At 45.6% G+C, this 19,910-nt stretch overlaps 1 protein-coding gene across 1 annotated transcript; it reads right to left on the bottom strand.

The window, feature by feature from the left end:
• Nucleotides 1-4,268: 4,268 nt before the first annotated feature.
• On the bottom strand, nucleotides 4,269-17,573 carry LOC143834483 (vomeronasal type-2 receptor 26-like). The gene is made up of 6 exons (XM_077331310.1): nucleotides 17,356-17,573; nucleotides 14,331-14,622; nucleotides 10,097-10,894; nucleotides 8,390-8,617; nucleotides 7,531-7,657; nucleotides 4,269-5,185 (listed from the first exon to the last, which is right to left on the bottom strand). Exons 1-6 carry the CDS (start codon nucleotides 17,571-17,573, stop codon nucleotides 4,269-4,271), a joined length of 2,580 nt encoding a protein of 859 aa, XP_077187425.1.
• Nucleotides 17,574-19,910: the final 2,337 nt, after the last annotated feature.

Genomic DNA, 19,910 nt, shown 5'->3' with positions numbered 1-19,910 from the left:
CAGACGGAGGCCAAGTCTTCTTCCACCAGAAGTGAGTGGGAGCTGGTCTAATAGACTCTAGTAGACTATGACAGAATTTGGGAAGGGGTCCTTGATGAAAACACCGGGGTTTTACCCTGGCCTCAACCTAATGCCTGGTGGAAGAACTCTTGTCTTGCAGGCCCTGCGGAAAGCTGACAATTCCGACAGGGCCCTCAGCTCTATGTATCCCCACAGTCCTACTTGGTTCCCACCACCCTGAACAACTTAGTGATGTTCACCAATTTAGTCACTTCACAGCTTATTCCCACTGCTGACACCATGGTCTCAAAGAGAAAGGCTGCACACCCGGCAAGATCTAAATTAAATTTTTCTCCTCACGGAAACCAGGTTTGGACAAAGGCCACAAATTTACCAGGAATTTTCCCCAGAAAAAAACAACAACAGCACAACCCTATCCATAGTAAGAAGGGACACCCGAGAAAGCATGAATCAGAGCATCAAAATGACTTACGCAAGAAAGCTGGTATTAGGAGGCATAGGATGGAAAACGTACGGTAAAAACAGAGTGTTTGTCGTTGAGACGATCCCACCGATGAGGTGGTCTCCAGGCTTGTAATAATCCAGTGGATCGGGCTGATTGGTTTTTAGATGGAGTGGGAGTTTCTTCTCCTTGCATGGAGCAAGGAGCGGCAGGAGCAGAATCAGGAGCAGCAGCAGCAGCATCATACCAGGAATTATTGCGATTGTCCCCTGTCCTGCCCGACTCCCGCTGCTCTCAACAACACGTCCCGCTAATTGGAGAAGCTGCCCTTTCCCTATGCCAGAGCATGGATGCTGTGGCTTTGCCAACACAGATGGAGATGAGCCATCATTCCAGAAATGAAGGGCATAATCTCCACCTGTCCTAAATTTCTGGGCACCCTCTCAGTAGCCCAGGAGGTATTTATACCCTGGCCCTTTCAGGCTCAGTACAAGAAATTGCCTCATCTATGTTTTTGAGTCTGATATTTACGCTATTGACTTCAGAAGCCCTCTTTGGAGACAAAATCCCTTGAGCTTTGGGATTCAGAGTAAATCACTATGATCTGGAAACGTATGAGGGGAAGAGTCACCTGCAAAACATCCCTGTTGCTTTGAGTTGCTTCATATTCAGGTGTAATGCTGGAGAAAACAAGTTTGTCAGGACAAACAGTGTGTAACTTCATGGGGTTGGAGTGAATGACGATTAGTGGAGCAACTCTTGGAATACATCCCCCCAAGAGTGCTTCGCTCAGCTGCTTCCAACTTCTTGGTGGTCCTCAGTCCCAGAGAAGGACCTGATCCCGGCTGGTGGAATGAGTTGCTGACAGAGATATGGGCCCTTCCAGAACTATCAATTTCAGTATTTTTTCAGTATATCAGTATATATTTCAGTATATCAGTATTTTTACTGACTTCCTGCATGATCCAAACAAAAAATGAAATAATGGTTTACAGCAGTGGTCCCCAACCTTTTTATCACCGGGGACCACTCAACGCCTTTTACTGAGGCCCAGTGGGGGGGGGGTAGTTTACTCCTCTACTCTCACCCACTGCCCTAACGCTCTCTGATCGCTATGGTAATGTTTAAACATCCCTTCAAAATAAGATACAGACACGCCACAACAATGACCATAAGGAACATTTTATTTTCATGGAAATTTTAACTCATGACAATGACAAATCAATGGGAACCCTGAGCTTGTTTCTCTGCAACGAGATGGTCCCATCTGGGAGTGATGGGAGACAATGACACCCGAAGTGTGTTGTAAAGGGCCGGGGGGGGATGAAGTAAAGGGCCGGGGTGGGGGAGAAGGCGTCCTTCGGGGCCCACCTCCAATTAGTTGAAGGACCATATGTGGTCTGTGGCCCACAGGTTGGGGATCGCTAGTTTACAGCTTTCAGGACTAAAGAGGGCGGAATGAACGTACAGAAAAGCATAGTTTTTAAAAATTCTTTTATCTGCTAGTGTAGCAGATATCAACTTGATTAATAATTGTCATAAGTGGGAACTGGAAGCCTCTTCTCTTCTCTTTTCTTATTTGGTATTTTGTATCTTCTTCTTTTGATGTTATATTTTTAAAATCTTGGGCAAAGTTTTGTATATAAAAAAGAAAGACAGGCAGACTGAACACAATTTTCTGAACACAGAAAATTGCTATGTTTCTCATGCCCTTGTTGTTTGTCTCAAAGGTGATCTTTAGTAAACCCACTGGGATTGTGTCATGTCATGGTCACTTTTAGAATAAGATTGATGGCGGTGGGGGAATCACTTCTGCAGTGGACTGGAGTGCTGGTGCAGAAAACATGTTTGCAAAAACCCACAGAGTGAAACATAGCAGGTAGGCAAAGAAGAAAAAAAAGAATTGAATGAGAGCCCAGTTCAAGATATTCATGGAATATACAAATGATTGCACAGTATTAACGATGATTTGTAGAGGTCCTCTGGAGTTACTGGCACCACAAAGAGAGCCAGTCTTCACCCAAAGGAGTTTACGAAGTTAGACTGGAGCTTACCTTATAGTTCGATAAGACTATCAATGTTTTAGGTTGCTCTTATATGAATCATAGAATCATAGAGTTGGAAGGGGCCGACAGGCCATCTAGTCATAGAATCATAGAATCATAGAGTTGGAAGAGGCCATACAGGCCATCTGGTCCAACCCCCTGCTCAACGCAGGATCAGCCCAAAGCATCTTTAAGCAAGTTGGACTAGATGGCCTGTATGTCACCTTCCAACCCTATGATTCTCAGAGTTTCAGTTTTACATAACCTAACAGTTTTAGGTAGTTTAGACGGTAGAGGAGATCCTATATGGATATGCCACCTTCCTTTGGAATCTGGAATCTATGGCATTATAGCTCATCGATGTCCCTCCCCTCCTCAAACCCATATTCTTAGTCTGCACCCTAAAATGTCCATGTATGCCATTGACATACTGATCCGAGAGACTTAAATACATTGCAGCAAAAAATTGCCTAGTCATTCATAAAACCATAGTTACAAAAAAACAAATCCAATGAAGAGTTAAGTCCATTAGGCCTGTGGATATAGAATGCTTCTCTTTGAAGTACTGTATTTGCCGGCGTATAAGACGACTGGGCGTATAAGACGACCCCCCAACATTTCCACTCAAAATACAGTACTATGGGCCACTATGGGCAGCTATGTCTATCCCAACTGAAGTGCACCCGGCGTATAGGATGACCCCCCCACTTGGAGGCATGTTTTTCAGGGCGGAAAAGTATTCTTATACGTCAGCAAATACTGTAATTTTTTTGTGAAATGTATTTGTCTGTTTGGTTTCCGCTTTACGATCTCTAAACCAAAAAGGGCCAATCATTGGGTTCATGGTTATGATTGGTCAACAAATGGTCAACCATAGGAGCTTCAATAATTTTATTTCTAATATGAGATAAATGTTCCATTCTATGCATTTTTAGAAACTGAGTTTCCAATATAAACTAAATTGCGTTTGCATAAGATACAATATACATTTTTAGAGTTACAATTAACAAAGCATTTAATCTCCATTAGAAAATTTGCTTCCTCAAATCTGTAATGCTCTACTGACAACATAAGTTTGCAAGCCATGCAAGAATCACATTGAAAATTGCCAGCTGGAATGTTGCTAATTGCTCTTGGAGGACCCACAAATGCCGCATACCGCATTGACCAGGGCAACACCAGCATGCTGAGGGCTGCTGGCTCTCAGAGGCCCCACAAACACCATTCGTTGCACCATCTGGGGCAGTACCGGCATGCTCCAAGGGTTGGCGGCCCTTGGAGGTCTTGCAAATGCTGCACGCCAGTGGTATCCCTCTTGGGGCAGCCTTTGGGGATTTGGGGCCTTCCTGCCTCTGCAACAGGGGGTGCGGAGGCGGGGCTGAGCCACATCCCAGGCTCTCCATTCCTTCCAGCCCCCACTCACTGGCCATCTTACCTCCTGGAGGTAGGTCAGCAGAGCAGCTGGCTGTTTTTCTGGCTGGAAGAAGGAGGTGGAGGAAGTGGGGTGGACATTGCCTACTTGTTTGATGATCTGGGGGGGGGGGGTGAGTGACATCAAGGACCAATCAGGTAACAAGTACATCCAGCACATGCATGCTTATTTATTTGTTTATTGTATTTATATACTGCCCTCCCTGAAGACTCAGGGGAGTTTACATGGAACAAGAAAACGACACAGGTAACATACTGGGCTTTATTATGTGAAATTATAAAAGACAACAATTTTATATAAAATACAACCAAATTATTTGAAAATGTACTCAAAAGCAGATGCCCTCTTGATGTTTCATCATTAGTTGTTCCTTTGTATTCAGATGGGGCCTCAGTAGAATAATGTAGCATTTGGGAAGAAAGATGCATCCCAGTAAGCCCAAACTGGAGGCCAAGATGGAGAAGATCTGCACGGCAACCATGTATTTCCCCTTCGTGCTCAGGTAGGTGGGCACAAAGGACACCCACACACTGCAGAACACCAACATGCTGAAGGTGATCAGCTTAGCCTCATTGAAGGCCCCAGGCAGCTTCCTGGCTAGGAAGGCCACCGTGAAGCAGATGGCGGCCAGAAAGCCCATGTAGCCAAGGGCAGCATAGAACATGGCGACGGACCCTTCGTTACATTGCAGTACGATCTCTCCAGGCTGGGAGTGCATGTCAGAGTCCGGGAAGGGGGGAAAGATGCCCAGCCAGAGAGTGCAGATGCCCACTTGAATGGTGGAACAGGAAAAGACAATGGAGTTAGCCAATCTCTTCCCCAGCCATTTCCTCATCCTGCTCCCAGGCTTTGAGGCCATGAAGGCCACCACCACAGTGACAGTTTTGGCCAGCACTGAAGAGACAGCAATGGAGAAGATGATGCTGAAGGCAGTTTGTCGGAGAAGGCAGGTGACTTTCCTTGGCTCACCAATGAACAGCAAAGAGGAGAGAAATGAAAGTAGGAGGGAGACAAGGAGAATGTAGGAGAGGTCCTGATTGTTTGCTTTGACCACTGGAGTTTCTAGGTATTTAATGAAGATTCCCAAAACCAAACTCGTGATTAAAGTGAAGAAAAGAGTAAGGACATTTAGGGTGATCCCCAAAGGTTCTTCATAGGACAGGAAGGTGATATGCTTGGGAACACATTGGTCTCGGGCCTTATTTGGATACTGATCCTCCAGGCACTTATGACAATGACTTGCATCTGAAAAGAACGTATTTGCTTCAGTATGATATCTACTATTGACATCTATTGCCAATCAGATAGACAACAAAGGACTGAAAGATCCTAAGGTGTGTTTTTCTATGACCGTTTATGCACTGGGAGCTTCACTGCCCCAGATCCCGTGCAGGAGCACAAATCATGGGCAGATGAGGCGCACTGAGCCAAATGCTCCTCCGTGTGGGTGCAGGAATAGGTGGGGCAACCTGCCACAGCTAAAACTCCAGCCTGCAGCCCGGCGTGAAACCTCCAGTGCATAAACGGACTATGAGGCATTCTCTACATTATGCAAATTACAGTGGAGCAAGTGGTAAAGCAAGCCCAAGACAACAAGTTGACATATTCTCTCCCACCCCACAGTTTCTCCCAAAGTTATGTGACTGAAGCTTCTTCTTTTTAATTACCTGCTTTCTCTGCTCATCAACCCAGTCACTTGCTGTTCTTGTGATATTTAACTGTAGCTTGAATACAATTGAGAAGTCCTGCCTCCTCCAAAACAGCAGAAACAATGCCAAACGAAACAACAGTAAGGAAGATCTTGGGTAGTTCACTTTCTTGTCTCCTTCACAACAACTCTATGAGGTAGCTGAGAATGTGTGACTCACTCGAAGTCACCCAGGATCTTTCAGTGGCAGATGGGATTTGAACTAGGATCTCCTTGACCCTAGTTTGATAATCTAAACCAGGGGTAGTCAAACTGCGGCCCTCCAGATGTCCATGGACTACAATTCCCAGGAGCCCCTGCCAGCGAATGCTGGCAGGGGCTCCTGGGAATTGTAGTCCATGGACATTTGGAGGGCCGCAGTTTGACTACCCCTGATCTAAACACTATACTAAACTGTCTCTGATAGCTCAGGTTTGTTCTCAGACACCCTTTATTTGATAAAGGAGGAAGCGTGTTCTATCCTCTCTCTGTATGCTGCCTTTCTACGCAGTGGGGAGACAACAACAACCTTGTGAGGTAGGTCTAGTTGGCAGTGTGTAACTGGCCCAAGGTCCCTGAGTAGCTATTAGTGAAAGATCAGGAATTCCACTGTGGATCTTCTTGATCATAGTCTGGCGCCCAAAGAAATACACCACATGTGCTCTGGTACCTCAGGAAAGTGGTTACACTTCCTGGTAGGCATATATTATTTACCCTCACAGTCTGTGCTGCCATTGTCCCCCCTATGAACCTTCAAGTGGGTCACATTGTTCTCCTGTCCTCCATTTTCTCCTCACAACAATCACCCTGTGAGGTATGCTATGCTGAGAGGATGTGACTGGCCCCAGATCGCCCAGCAAGCTACCATGACAGGATTCAAATCTCTCTCTCTCAGGGCCTATTATGACAGTTGAACCTAGGCAAATGGGTTCTGATAGATCAGGGAAATGGTGAAGCCCCCTTAATTTGGTAACAGTGGGAATATTTTCCAGCCTCCCTGATTGTTCTTCCTGGCTTCTTGTGAGTATATATTAGGCATACCAGAGGGATGTTCTGTAGTGAATCTATGTCAGGATGTTCCAATTCCCACAGTCAATGGTGAAGCTGATGGACAAATCTGCCACTCCTGACTTCATTTTCTGTTTATTTCTATCTGCCACCAATAAAGACCCTTGGCTTCCATTATGAATAGCATGGGGGGCTCTTTAGATAGGATCAGCCAGGATATTCCGATTCCTCTTAGATTTGGCACTGCAGCTCCCCCAATCATAAGCCACCTTGAGACTCCTTTGGGCAGTGAAAAGAGTGGTTTAAAAACAAACTCCAACTCCTCTTCCTCCTCCTCCTTCTTCATCCTCATGCCAGTTGCCAATTTTCAGAGATGGCAGTATTTTCTGATCAATTATGCACGCCATAGGTCAGCGGTAGTCAACCTGTGGTCCTCCAGATGTCCATGGACTACAATTCCCATGAGAATTGTAGTCCATGAACATCTGGAGGACTACAGGTTGACTACCCCTGCCGTAGATTGTAATTTGCTCACCTTTCAAGAATAGTTTACTAAGGCATACTATCTACAATGATGGCAGACCTATATCTTTAATGATAAGGCTGTTCCACTCACAAACAGAATGAATGGCATGTTTTGTAGGGCCCAAAGTGATCACAGGTGGCTCGTGCTAAACCCTCTCTCTGCTGATCTTTTGACTCTCACAGTCCGCTGCTGAGATTTTAAACTTTTTTACTCTGCTTGCATGAATAAATAATATGTACAAAGTGTTTCAGAAGATCTAAAAATATGCCTAAGTCATGGCTTAAATCATCTAAATATCTTTCCAGGAGAATGGCCCACGAGTGTTTGCTCTGTTCCCGAAGGACTAGCCCTTTTCTTTGTGCCAACTACCTTCCTGAGTGGAGACTGTCCCTTCCGTGCAGGGAGTACAATCATAGCAGCAGAGAGGCTCTCCTTCCTTAATCACCTTGGCATATCCAGGGCGACAGCTTTTGGTGCACCGAGAGGAAGGCAGGGTCTAAGCATAAAGAAAAGGAGTGTCAAGGACAATGCATTAGTTGGCTTATTATGTCCTTACGTTCTCTACAGAAATCCAGTTGTAAATGACTCAATGGGACCTCCAGTGCGCTTTGGGCAGAACCAAGGGCAGAACTGATGATACACAGTGGCTTGGCAGGAACCCTGGTTTACTGCATGTGCTTCAGCTACTGTGAAATAGAAGGTTAAGGGGTGAAGGCAGGACTGGACAGCAAGATTCCAGAGACACTTGAAACAGTGGTTGATGCTTGGAGAAGAAGATTGTGTTGGGGAAGTTGAGGTGGTGTTAGGATATCATTTAGGGAAACTGATTCCTTACAGGAGGTCAAATCCTTACAAAGGGCTGGGAGATTGTACTGGCCAAGGAGGACACATAGCCACCTCCAGGGAACAACAGAAGAAGAAAGCAAAGGGCTATGAGCTAAGGTCACAGGGCAACTTAGGACAGCATTGAGGCAACAGTCCATATCTAGTAAAGAAGAGCAAATGCAGGCTAACTGCACCTTTCTGGAAATCACTACAAGTAAGAGCTGATGTTGACTGCTCTTCCAACATGTCTTCCATCATGCTTTCCCCTGCCATTCTTATTCACTGCACTATTAAACCATAAAATGACGAAATAGAAATTTTCTCATTTAGATAACTTACGTAGAAACAGACTTTTGATTACAGCGGTAAACGCGAATTATTTGAAAGCCATGTTTCCCCTCACCTTATTAAACCATCTGGGCCATGTAATGGCATCCTGATTGACAGTGAACTTTATCTCTGGAGATGATTGTCTCTCTACGCTCCCAACTTTAACTCTAATAATCGACTGATTGGGTGTCTCCACCCAGTTCACAATATCAAAGTTAACGGCCATGTCTCCGTTCTCATCAAAATAAGCTCCTTCCATGGAATTATTAAGAAACTGAAAGTCTTTGAGAAAACGATGAAGCTAGAATGAGATCGAAAACACAAGCATTTAGATATACAGGAAGCCATATTATCTATTTAAGCCTTGCCTATTCAGAGATTTAGTCTTGTATGATTCAGGGCCAGAATCAGTTTATTTTTGGCCTCCAGAATCAGTTTATTTATTTTTTACAATGACAGTGTGAATCTTTGGAATTATAAGCTTGGCTTTACATTGTAAAGAGAACTGTACAAGCAGAAGCCACTGTTACCATTGAGCCAAGAAGGCCCAGTGATTCTAGCTGTAAAAAAGCAGTAAATATCAATTTCTGATGGTTACTATATTTCTACATTGCTAGGTATTCTTTATAGCTCTATATGGGTGGGAAAGACTCAGTGGTAGAGCATTTGTTTGGCATGCAGTCCTAGGTTCAATCCCCAACATTTTCAGTTTTTTTTAGGGATCTGGAAGACCTCTGCCTGAGATCCTGAAGAATCACTGCCACTCTGAGTAGACAATATTGACCTTGATATACTCAAGGTCTGATTCAGCATAAGGCGGCTTCATGTTTCTAGGCATAAATAAATGTGCTTGGGATGGGAGTCATATGGCTTTGGTGGCAGCATGGAACATATTATCATTCCAAATCCTCTATAATAGTGATCCCCAACATGTGGGCTGCGGACCACATGTGGTCCGTCGACTAATTGGAGGTGGGCCGTGAAGGATGCCTTCTCCCCCCCCCCCCGGCCCTTTACTTCATCCCCCCCGGCCCTTTACAACACACTTCGGGTGTCATTGTCTCCCATCACTCCCAGTTTCTCTCGTTGCAGAGAAACTAGCTCAGGGTTCCCATTGATTTGTCATTGTCAAGAGTTAAAATTTCCATGAAAATAAAATGTTCCTTATGTTCATTGTTGTGGCGTGTCTGTATCTTATTTTGAAGGGATGTTTAAACATTACCATAGCGATCAGAGAGCGTTAGGGCAGTGGTTGAGAGTAGAGGAATAAAGTACCCCATCCCACTGGGTCTCAGTAAAATTGTCAAGCGCTGAGTGGTCCCCAGTGATAAAAAGGTTGGGGACCACTGCTCTATAACACAATATGTGGATGATCTTGATATCCTGATGTCCAATGCACATGAGCATGTCCCCCGTACCTCCTTCTGAGGGTATCACCTGTCTAACAAATCCCCTAACCTTATCAACAATGTCGATACGTGTATAGACATGTCTATGTATCTGTTTCCATTAAGTATTCCAAGAATCCTAAATGGTTAATTAAGGAGTGGCTACCTCTATGTGTTTCCTGCATACATAACATTCCAGTACACCTCAATCAATGGAGATTGGGTCACTGGGCATTCCTCAGACTGAGCTGCATCAGGGCCATCTTTGCCTTGGAAATGTGCTTCTCAGAGTACAAATAGGTAACTGAAGAACTGACAGACATTTTCTGAGGCAGTAAGAGATTGTATGGCATTAAAGGTTTCTGAGTCTGAGGTAGTAAGAGAAGGAATACCTGCCACGGCTGCATCTTCTGAAGTCCCAGCAAGCCTCCGTTTGACATTTGATAGGCAGCGTTCAAGGCATGTGCCACCACCTGGATCGAATTGTAAATACTGTAGCTATCTTGAGACAGGATACTTTCAAGCTCCTTCTGGGATGGGGTCTCCAGTTCCTCTTTCTCTCGGCATCTTGTCCAGCCTTTCACAGACAGCCTGTGCTTTGAAAACGTACAGCAAAATGCTCCCTCTCCGATTTTTTTGAGAGTAGAGAAAAAGGAATATAAGTTGTCGTATTTAGTATTCATACTTTTCTGGATCAAAAAGGAAAAAGAACCATGGAGATGCTGGGCATCAAACACCTTGAAGAAGTACCTCAAGGTGAGATCACGCAAGACCGCTGTGATCCAAACTTTCCCCACAGTGGCTTTTTGTCCTTTTTCAGCTTCTTTGATCATCAATCCCAGGGTAATCACACTGTTAGAATCTCCATAGTAAACAAGTACATTACATTTTCTCTGCCTGAAAAGTGAATATGTGTGTGAAATGAACTTTTTGGCATCTCTGTTTAACTTTGGGATGCTTTCTGTGAAGGCAATGCAAATCCCACTTCTGATGACCACGGGGCTCATGGTCCTCAGGAATCTTTCTCCTTGGGCATTGTCTGGAGCCAGGAGACCGATCCACATCCATCGGAAATGCAGGAGCATTTTGACAATCCCCATGAAATACACATTTTGCTTTGGTGCCAGCCGATACACAAAAGGCAGCTGAGTCTCATCTTTGAGCACATGATTAACAAAAGCATAGCTGATCTAGTCAGGAGAGGAAGAGACAGGTGTTGGCCTATAATAATTATTAATAATTCTAAAAATGCTCACCATTAGAATAGTCATCCATGTGGATGTAGACTCTGTCTCATAGGTACATTACAGTTCTTGCAAAATGGGGAACCTGGCTGTTTTGCACCTCAAAAGTGTCTTGGAGACACCACCGGAAGGGAGCTAAACCTAATCTGCCTTCCCTCTAGGGCAGTGGTCCCCAACCTTTATTAGGCTGGGGACCGGCAGGGCATTGGGCAGCGCCCGCAGGGACCGCGCGGGCCACGCCCACGAGCCGCGCCCGGCCGCGCCCGCGTATCGGGCCGCGCCCGGCCGCGCCCGCGGATCGGGCCGCACCCGGCCGCGCCCGCGGGCCGCACCCGCGAATCGGGCCGCGCCCGCGAGCCGCGCCCGGCCGCACCCGCGGATCGGGCCGCGCCCGCGAGCCGCGCCCGGCCGCGCCCGCGGGCCGCACCCGTGGATCGGGCCGCACCTGCGGGCCGCGCGGGCGCGGCCCGGCCCTGATTCCCTCTCCCCGCCCTCTCGTAGTAAGAAGCTTCCCGGGCCGCAAGCTTGCGGCCTGGGAAGTTTTTTACTGCGGGGGGGGGGGGCGGGGAGAGGGAGCCGCGGCCCGGCGCCATGGCCTTTGCGGCCCGGCGCCGGGCCGCGGCCCGCAGGTTGGGGATCACAGCTCTAGGGTGTAAACTGCACGGAGCTTTTATTCCAACCCCAGACCGATTCAGTTCCTGCCCTCTACACAGAATGCGATTTCCGTTTGGATTTTGGGCGATTTAAATTTTCCTTCTGCAGCAAGAAGGATTGATCTGGAGTGACCCTACCTTTATTGTGCGATATCTTGGAGTGCTTTTAATGCCCAGTATCCAGATTGGGAAAGAAATCTCCGTGATAGAGAACCTCTGATAGGCTACACCTGGTCATGTGACACGCTTGCCTTAAAGGAGAAGCCCCTAATTTCTCTCAACTTCTGTCGGTCCTGGATTTTTCCTCCCTCCTCTGTCTTTTTCGATCCTCTCCCCCTCCCCTCCAAGAAAAGAAAGAGGCTCCCTGCCTGGCTCCTCTCCCCCCCTCCTTCAAGAAAAGAAAGAAAGAGGTTTGGCTCCCCCCCCCACCTTCTGAACCACCCTAACCACGTGCAGAAGACTTTCCTGTTTCAATGGGGAGGGGGTGGGGGAGAAGAAGACCTGAGTTCAAAGTGATTTGAATTCAACAGGATTGACAATGGAATAAAGAAAGCAAGTGCTGACTCTGCCTAGGTCTGGTATAAAAGGCAGGTTTAAAACGAAAAAGTAAAGGATAAGATTTCAGGTCTTGTAAAGGTAAAGGTATCCCCTGTGCAAGCACCGAGTCATGCCTGACCCTTGGGGTGACGCCCTCCAGCGTTTTCATGGCAGACTCAATACGGGGTGGTTTGCCAGTGCCTTCCCCAGTCATTACCGTTTACCCCCCAGCAAGCTGGGTACTCATTTTACCGACCTCGGAAGGATGGAAGGCTGAGCCAACCTTGAGCTGGCTGCTGGGATCGAACTCCCAGCCTCATGGGCAAAGCTTTCAGACGGCTGCCTTACCACTCTGCGCCACAAGAGGCTCTTACGAGATGACAAAAACCAGGGAGGCCTTGCAGTTCCAAATATTAAGTTATACAGACAATTGGCAGCAGTCATTTGGATCACAAAGTGGATCATTGATTCTCAAGGAAGGAATATCAAATTAGAGACAATAGATTTTAAAGAAGGAACCTAGCTTTTCCCCCCCTTTGCTTCATTAAGTAGGTTTTGTAACCCACGGGATGCTTGTTGTAAATCCTTCCAGTGTGATTCCATGTTCAACAGATCAGAAGAACCCCAACTGTATGTCTAGTGGTATGCAGTAGATTAGCGATCCTCAACATGTGGGTTGCGGACCACATGTGGTCCGTCGACTAATTGGAGGTGGGCCCTGAAGGACGCCTTCTCTCTCCCCCCCCGGCCCTTTACTTCACCCCCCCCGGCCCTTTACAACACACTTCGGGTGTCATTGTCTCCCATCACTTGTTGCAGAGAAACAAGCTCAGGGTTCCCATTGATTTGTCCTTGTCATGAGTTAAAATTTCCATGAAAATAAAATGTTCCTTATGTTCATTGTTGTGGCGTGTCTGTATCTTATTTTGAGGGGATGTTTAAACATTACCATAGCGACCAGAGAGCGTTAGGGCAGTGGTTGAGAGTAGAGGAGTAAACTACCCCCCCCCCCACCGGGCCTCAGTAAAATTGTCAAGCGTTGAGTGGTCCCCGGTGATAAAAAGGTTGGGGACCACTGCAGTAGATCATTTAGTGTGCTCAGGGTATATGTAAACACATAGCGTAGCTAATCCGCTTTTAGTTTGAGTTGGTCCCCACATATTTTAATGGTCTTCCTGAGGCTATTAGGAAGGTCTATATATTTTGATTGTATCAGAAAATGTGCAAGACAATTTTCTGGAGTGCATTCTGGTAGAACACACTTTCTTAAAAAGGGTTTTGTGAAACCCTGGGGTTTCTTGATGGCCCTGGAAGGGTTTTCTGAATGGGTGAGAGTTAAGTTTTAATACATTTTAAAAAATTCTTAAACATCTATCAGGTGATATGACCATATATGGTCATGTAAACCCGCCTCCCCCTCCCAAAATAGTCAGTGATGGGCCTGAAGGCGGTGGGAAGGCGAGGGGGCTTGGGTGGGCGTGTACACAGCTACTTCTGGGGTTTCTCAAAGTCTGAAGAATGTTTCTGGGGTTTCTCAAAAACGTTGAGAAAGGCTGTTTTAGAAGAAGCAGAAATGCTGTGTCATGGTTAATTTAATTAGGAGGTAAATTTATTAGGGCTAAAGTATTTCTTACACTGTCCTGTGGCCTGAAACAGATACATTTGCATATTCTGTTCTCTTCCCTTGTTCTACTCGGTGTTACTATGAATCTTTGCTCTTAGAGTCAAAATGTTAACTTATTTCATATTTTACAAATTACTGGCTGACTGAGCAGTAATATTAGGGCTCTTTCAGCCTCACCTTCAGGGAGAGAAAACCAGCATGTAAGAACCAACTTTTCTTCTTCTTCTTCTAAGTGGATAGGCTCCTTGCTTCAATGGGACCCCTGTCCCTCATGGTTCCTTAAAATGGACAATACAAGGATTGGGAGGCCTCGCTGGGAAATAATCAATCTGTCCCTAATGACAGGGGCTAAAGGAGGGGGCTAAAGGAGGCCATGGTTCGGCCTCTGCTGAAGAAACCATCTCTGGATCCCACCAACTACCTCCTCCCCATTTCGCACTTACTGTTCTTGGGGAGTGGGTCTTTCTGGACCAAGTAAAGGAATTCCTAAATGAAACTTTGTCATTGGACCCATTTCAGTCTGGCTTCAGGCCCAACCACAGGTTAGAGATATTGGCTTAATTCATACCTGAGGTATTTTGTGGATGCTTAAGATGGTTGAAATCTGGTTGGAAGTTTCAGAGTTGGCCCCTTCAAGAACAGCCAAGAGCTTATTCTGTCCTCCGCAGCTGTAGTTTGGAACATTCTTCTGCCCACCAGAAAGCAGGTCTACCACCGCATCAGAAGTCATTAGTGCATTGAAATGATTTTCATAGACGTTGTACCCCAGACTGATATTGGGCAGGATCCTGGGTTGTTTATTGATTTCCTCAGTGGCAAACAAGAAGGGCAGGAGGTCCAAGAACTTCACCATATTCACACTGCAACGCAATATGGAGGCTACATTTCATTTGCTAGTCAATGTTAACCATCCTGCTTCTTTCTCATTTAGGGCTTTTTCAGGCACTCTGCTTGCGAGCAAATATAATAAACAATAGGTTTAATTGTGGCTGCTGTCTTTGAAGCTTTCTGCAATTTGGTCCTTTTTGACCTTCACTGTCCTGGCTCCCATGTGGGAGCACAAATCTGGGGTGGGCGAGGTACACCAGGCCAAATGCTCCCCCATGTGGGAGCAGGAAGAGACGGGACAACCCACCCAGCTCAAACTCCAGTCTGCAGCCCGGCACAAAGCCTTCGGTGTAGAAACGGTCAATGCGTCACTGTTGCACATTAGAAGCATACTACCTTGGACCATATCTACAGTGCATCCAATGCACGTGCCATCTCATCTGGTGTACACCACCAATGGTTGGTGGCTTTTTCTTTTTCCTTTTAGGTAGTAGGGTTTAAAATGTGTGACAATGCAACTTTTGAGCGATCTGCAAACATCTGGAGGACAATTTGGTGATCCAAGGAAGTTAGCATGGATTTGTCTCCAACAGGTCCTGTCAGACCAACCTGGTTTCCTTTTTTGACCAAGTAACAGGTTTGCTGGATCGGGGAAATTCGGTTGATGTTGTTTACTTGGATTTTAGTAAAGCTTTTGATAAAGTTCCCCGTGATGTTCTGATGGATAAATTGAAGGATTGTAATCTGGATTTACAGATAGTTAGGTGGATAGGGAATTGGTTAGAGAACCGCACTCAAAGAGTTGTTGTCAATGGTGTTTCATCAGACTGGAGGGAGGTGAGTAGTGGGGTACCTCAGGGCTCGGTGCTCGGCATGGTACTTTTTAACATATTTATTAATGAACTAGATGAGGGGGTGGAGGGACTACTCATCAAGTTTGCAGATGACACCAAATTGTGAGGACTGGCAAATACTCCAGAAGATAGAGACAGAGTTCAACGAGATCTGAACACAATGGGAAAATGGGCAAATGAGAACAAGATGCAATTTAATAAAGATAAGTGTAAAGTTCTGCATCTGGGTCAGAAAAATGAAAAGTATGCCTACTGGATGGGGGATACGCTTCTAGGTAACACTGTGTGTGAACGAGACCTTGGGGTATTTGTGGATTGTAAGCTAAACATGAGCAGGCAGTGTGATGCAGTGGTAAAAAAGGCAAATGCCATTTTGGGCTGTATCAACAGAGGCATCACATCAAAAACTCAAGATGTCATAGTCCCATTGTATACGGCACTGGTCAGACCACACCTGGAGTACTGTGTGCAGTTCTGGAGGCCTCACTTCAAGAAGGACGTAGACAAAATTGAAAGAGTACAGAGGAGAGTGACGGGGATGATCTGGGGCCAAGGGACCAAGCCCTATGAAGATAGGTTGAGGGACTTGGGAATGTTCAGCCTGGAGAAAAGGGAGTTGAGAGGGGACATGATAGCCCTCTTTAAGTATTTGAAAGGTTGTCATTTGGAGGAGGGCAGGATGCTGTTCCCATTGGCTGCAGAGGAAAGGACATGCAGTAATGGGTTTAAACTACAAGTACAACGATATAGGCTAGATCTCAGGAAAAAAATGTTCACAGTCAGAGTAGTTCAGCAGTGGAATAGGCTGCCTAAGGAGGTGGTGAGCTCCCCCTCACTGGCAGTCTTCAAGCAAAGGTTGGATACACACTTTAGTTGGATGCTTTAGGATGCTTAGGGCTGATCCTGCTTTGAGCAGGGGGTTGGACTAGGTGGCCTGTATGGCCCCTTTCAACTCTATGATTCTATGATTCTAACTTTTATTACGAAAAATGAAAGCATCTTTCTCATTGAGAGGGGAGCATTTTCCATTAAAAAACAGAGGTTTGGAGGATCCTGCCTTCTAAAATGAAGGTGCCCCAAACTCCATTCATCTGATTTGCTTAGTTCTGCCTCCTTGATATGCCTCTAGATTTTTTGGGGGAGTGTGTGTGTCAAATTATCATGACAAAAACAAAAAACAAAAAAACTCCCTGAATTTGTTATGACTGTGAGTAGGGTCAAGTACTTAAAGGAAGCTGGAGACAGCTCGAGGAAGAACTGCTACATTTTAGAAAGCTGTACCTTGTTTGTAGATTAATGTTACCCACAACTCTATTTATCTAGAAGGTCACATACAGCAAAATGCCTAAAAAGATGCCCAGTAACTGGGTGGTAAATTTATCTCGGGAATGAGAAAACCCTTATTTTCCATCCATAAATATGGCAATCCCATCAGATGGGAACATAAAGCTATAACCTTGATCCTGCTTTGATCTATTGCTGATTTTGCTCCCACCTTCAGCCTTCCAAGAGAAAGTGGAGTCGGTTCAGGTTAAGGGGTCTGTATCAGCCCTGACTCTTCCTTAGAAGGCCAGATCCTGAAGAGGAAACTCCAATACTTTGGCCACCTCACGAGAAGGAAGGACTCCCTGGAGAAGAGCCTAATGCTGGGAGCGATCGAGGGCAAAAGAAGAAGGGGACGACAGAGAATGAGGCGGCTGGATGGAGTCACTGAAGCAGTAGGTGCAAACTTAAATGGACTCCGGGGAATGGTAGAGGGCAGGAAGGCCTGGAGGACCATTGTCCATAGGGTCGCGATGGGTCGCACATGACTTCGCACCTAACAACAACAACAAGCAGACAAAACATTCCTGGGACTTCTATCTAGGGTGCCTGTTGCTTAATTCAATTCATCAATCCATAATTACTTACCTGTGAAATCTAATACGGGGAGGCTTGGAGAAATTGTACAGCTCAAGTATGATGTTTGCTGTCGAGGTGATTCCACCAATGACCAGGTCTCCTGGCCTGTAATAGTTCAGTGGGCTTTTCCGATCAGTTATCCTACGGAACGGGCACTTTGCCTTCAGGACCCTGCAGGAGAGATGGGGCAGCAGCCCAAGGAGCACCAACAGCTGCAGCAGGATCATCCTTGGGAACGGCTGATTAAAGCGGCTCCCCTTATCTGGTTAACTGCAAGAAGTACAAAACGTCTTGCAACACCAGCAGCGGAGAGGCTGTCCTTATACTGAAGGAGCCCAGCAACAGATTCTGATCCAGGGGGATAACTCTGGATCTCACAGCATCAGCATGGCATGACTTCCCCCCCTCCCAGTTACTCTAAATCTCAGCCCAATGTCTCTGGAGGCATTTATGCACTGGTGGTTTCAAACACCCTTGACAAATTACCATGCGTGGTTTTTGATTTTGAGGTTTATATAATTATCTTCAAAGGTGATGTTAGGAAAGGACTCTTGAGGGTTGGGAAGTGGAAGAGAAAATCACCGTGATTGTCATCATTATAAGGGAAAATACCGCATCGGCAGCAACCCATAGTGTGTTGCGCCATGCGCAGGTGCATGACTGGAAAAGATGTATTTTTGAGACTTGGCAGTTTGGCCCTATGTTTTTTTTTCACAGTTCAGCAAGGAGGCAGATGGGTGAAGTCAGAGTGGCCTTTATGGAATTTAAGAAAACCGTTCCATTTTGATGTGTATGGATGCTTACAAAATATGCATTTGTTATTCCCAAAATATCAGGACCATATGAAGCTCCCTGAAAGTCCATCTAGTCTCCGTTGTCTGCTCTGTTAGTAGCCAGACCCCTCCTTGCCTTGAGGGGTAGTTTATAGCTAGCACCCCCAGAATCACCTACTGCAGTGGTCCCCAACCTTTTTATCACCGGGGATCACTCAACGCCGGGGACCACTCACCGGGGACCACTCAACGCCTTTTACTGAGGCCCGGTGGTGGGGGGAGTAGTTTACTCCTCTACTCTCAACCACTGCCCTAATGCTCTCTGATCGCTATGGTAATGTTTAAACATCCCTTCAAAATAAGATACAGACACGCCACAACAATGAACATAAGGAACATTTTATTTGCATGGGAATCTTAACTCATGACAATGACAAATCAATGTGAACCCTGAGCTTGTTTTTCTACAACGAGATAGTCCCATCTGGGAGTGATGGGAGACAATGACACCCGAAGCCTGTTGTAAAGGGCTGGGGGGGATGAAGTAAAGGGCCGGGGGGGGGAGAGAAGGCGTCCTTCGCGGCCCACCTCCAATAAGTCGAAGGACCACATGTGGTCCGCAGCCCACAGGTTGGGGATTGCTAACCTACTGTTAATATTGCAATAATTTGCTATTGCACTGCCTGGCTGAAATGCAGAGATATGCCAGTTGTGCCTCAAACTGCCCAAAAGGCAGTGTATGCATTGAGCAAAAATGTTATCCAGATGTTTTATCTCCAGGAGATTCCTAGTCTCCTCAGATAAGATTATCCTGAGATTTCAGGAGCAGACGAACAAATGGCTTTTTTCTTCCCCTTCCCTCCCTCCCACCTCCTTGCAGGTGGTTAATTTTAATGTTCCATATTTATTGTTAATTTATGAGTTTAAGGTCTGGGATATTAATGTAGATAGGTTATTGCTATTGTCTTGATTTGAATTAAATTTAAATTTATACATACATTATAAATTATGATCTGCTGAGTTATTATTTATTTGACTTTTATACTGCTCTCCCAGAAGACCAGCTCAGGGTGGTGTACAACGTGTAAACATAATAACATTAATTACAAACATACAGTAAAATGAGATTTAAACTGAAATTAAATTGTGCAACAATGTCAGCATAGACTAGACAGGTATTATATTGCTCAGTTCTCCTGCAGTCTGGAGGTGGCTTAGATAGGGGGAGCCCAGTAGACATTATCTGATTCACTGGCCCCATCCAAAAGTTCCCAAAGATAAGGTGGACTATAAATCCCAGAAAAAATAAATAAATAAAATTTAAAAATGCACTGGGACAATGGATGGCACTAATTTCATCAACTCCTAAGCTCCTTCCTTTGCTTTTATACCCATGATACTCAATTAGCCAACTACTAATAGCATGCCACACCTTAACAGCTTTCCATACTGCAATCTTGGGTCATCAAGCTGCACTAACATCTTTAGTTTTGTATTGGTAATCACAGTTATGGTTTACTTCTTGGGAAGCCTTTGAGGTTTCACCCATCTTCTCGCCAGACAGACCCATCACATGCATTATAGTTTCTTTGTCACAGACAAACTTTCATCAGTACATTGTTTTAGGAGCTAGAATGCCAAGACTTAGTCCAAGGTTATGATTTTTCTATAAAAGTAGAGCACCTGTATTCTTTGGACTTTCTGCGTACACCACCTACATTCTCTATGCGCCACACAGGGCTTTACGTTCTGCAGGTACCAACTTACTGGTCATTCCTGGCCCCAGGGAAG

This window comes from Paroedura picta, chromosome 3 (assembly GCF_049243985.1).
Source record: "Paroedura picta isolate Pp20150507F chromosome 3, Ppicta_v3.0, whole genome shotgun sequence".
Classification (NCBI taxonomy): Eukaryota; Metazoa; Chordata; class Lepidosauria; order Squamata; family Gekkonidae; genus Paroedura; species Paroedura picta.
This window is presented reverse-complemented; position numbering and strand designations above follow the sequence as displayed.

What these genes read in the sequence shown, in the direction of transcription:
- LOC143834483 (XM_077331310.1), bottom strand. Translation starts at nt 17,573, where the DNA reads ATGATCCTGCTGCAGCTGTTGGTGCTCCTTGGGCTGCTGCCCCATCTC. An exon ending in GGCCCAGATGGTTTAATAAG is followed by an intron (nt 7,658 to 8,389) that starts GTGAGGGGAAAC and finishes CTTTATGCTTAG; the next exon opens with ACCCTGCCTTCCTCTCGGTG. An exon ending in GACAGTCTCCACTCAGGAAG is followed by an intron (nt 5,186 to 7,530) that starts GTAGTTGGCACA and finishes CGTTCTTTTCAG; the next exon opens with ATGCAAGTCATTGTCATAAG.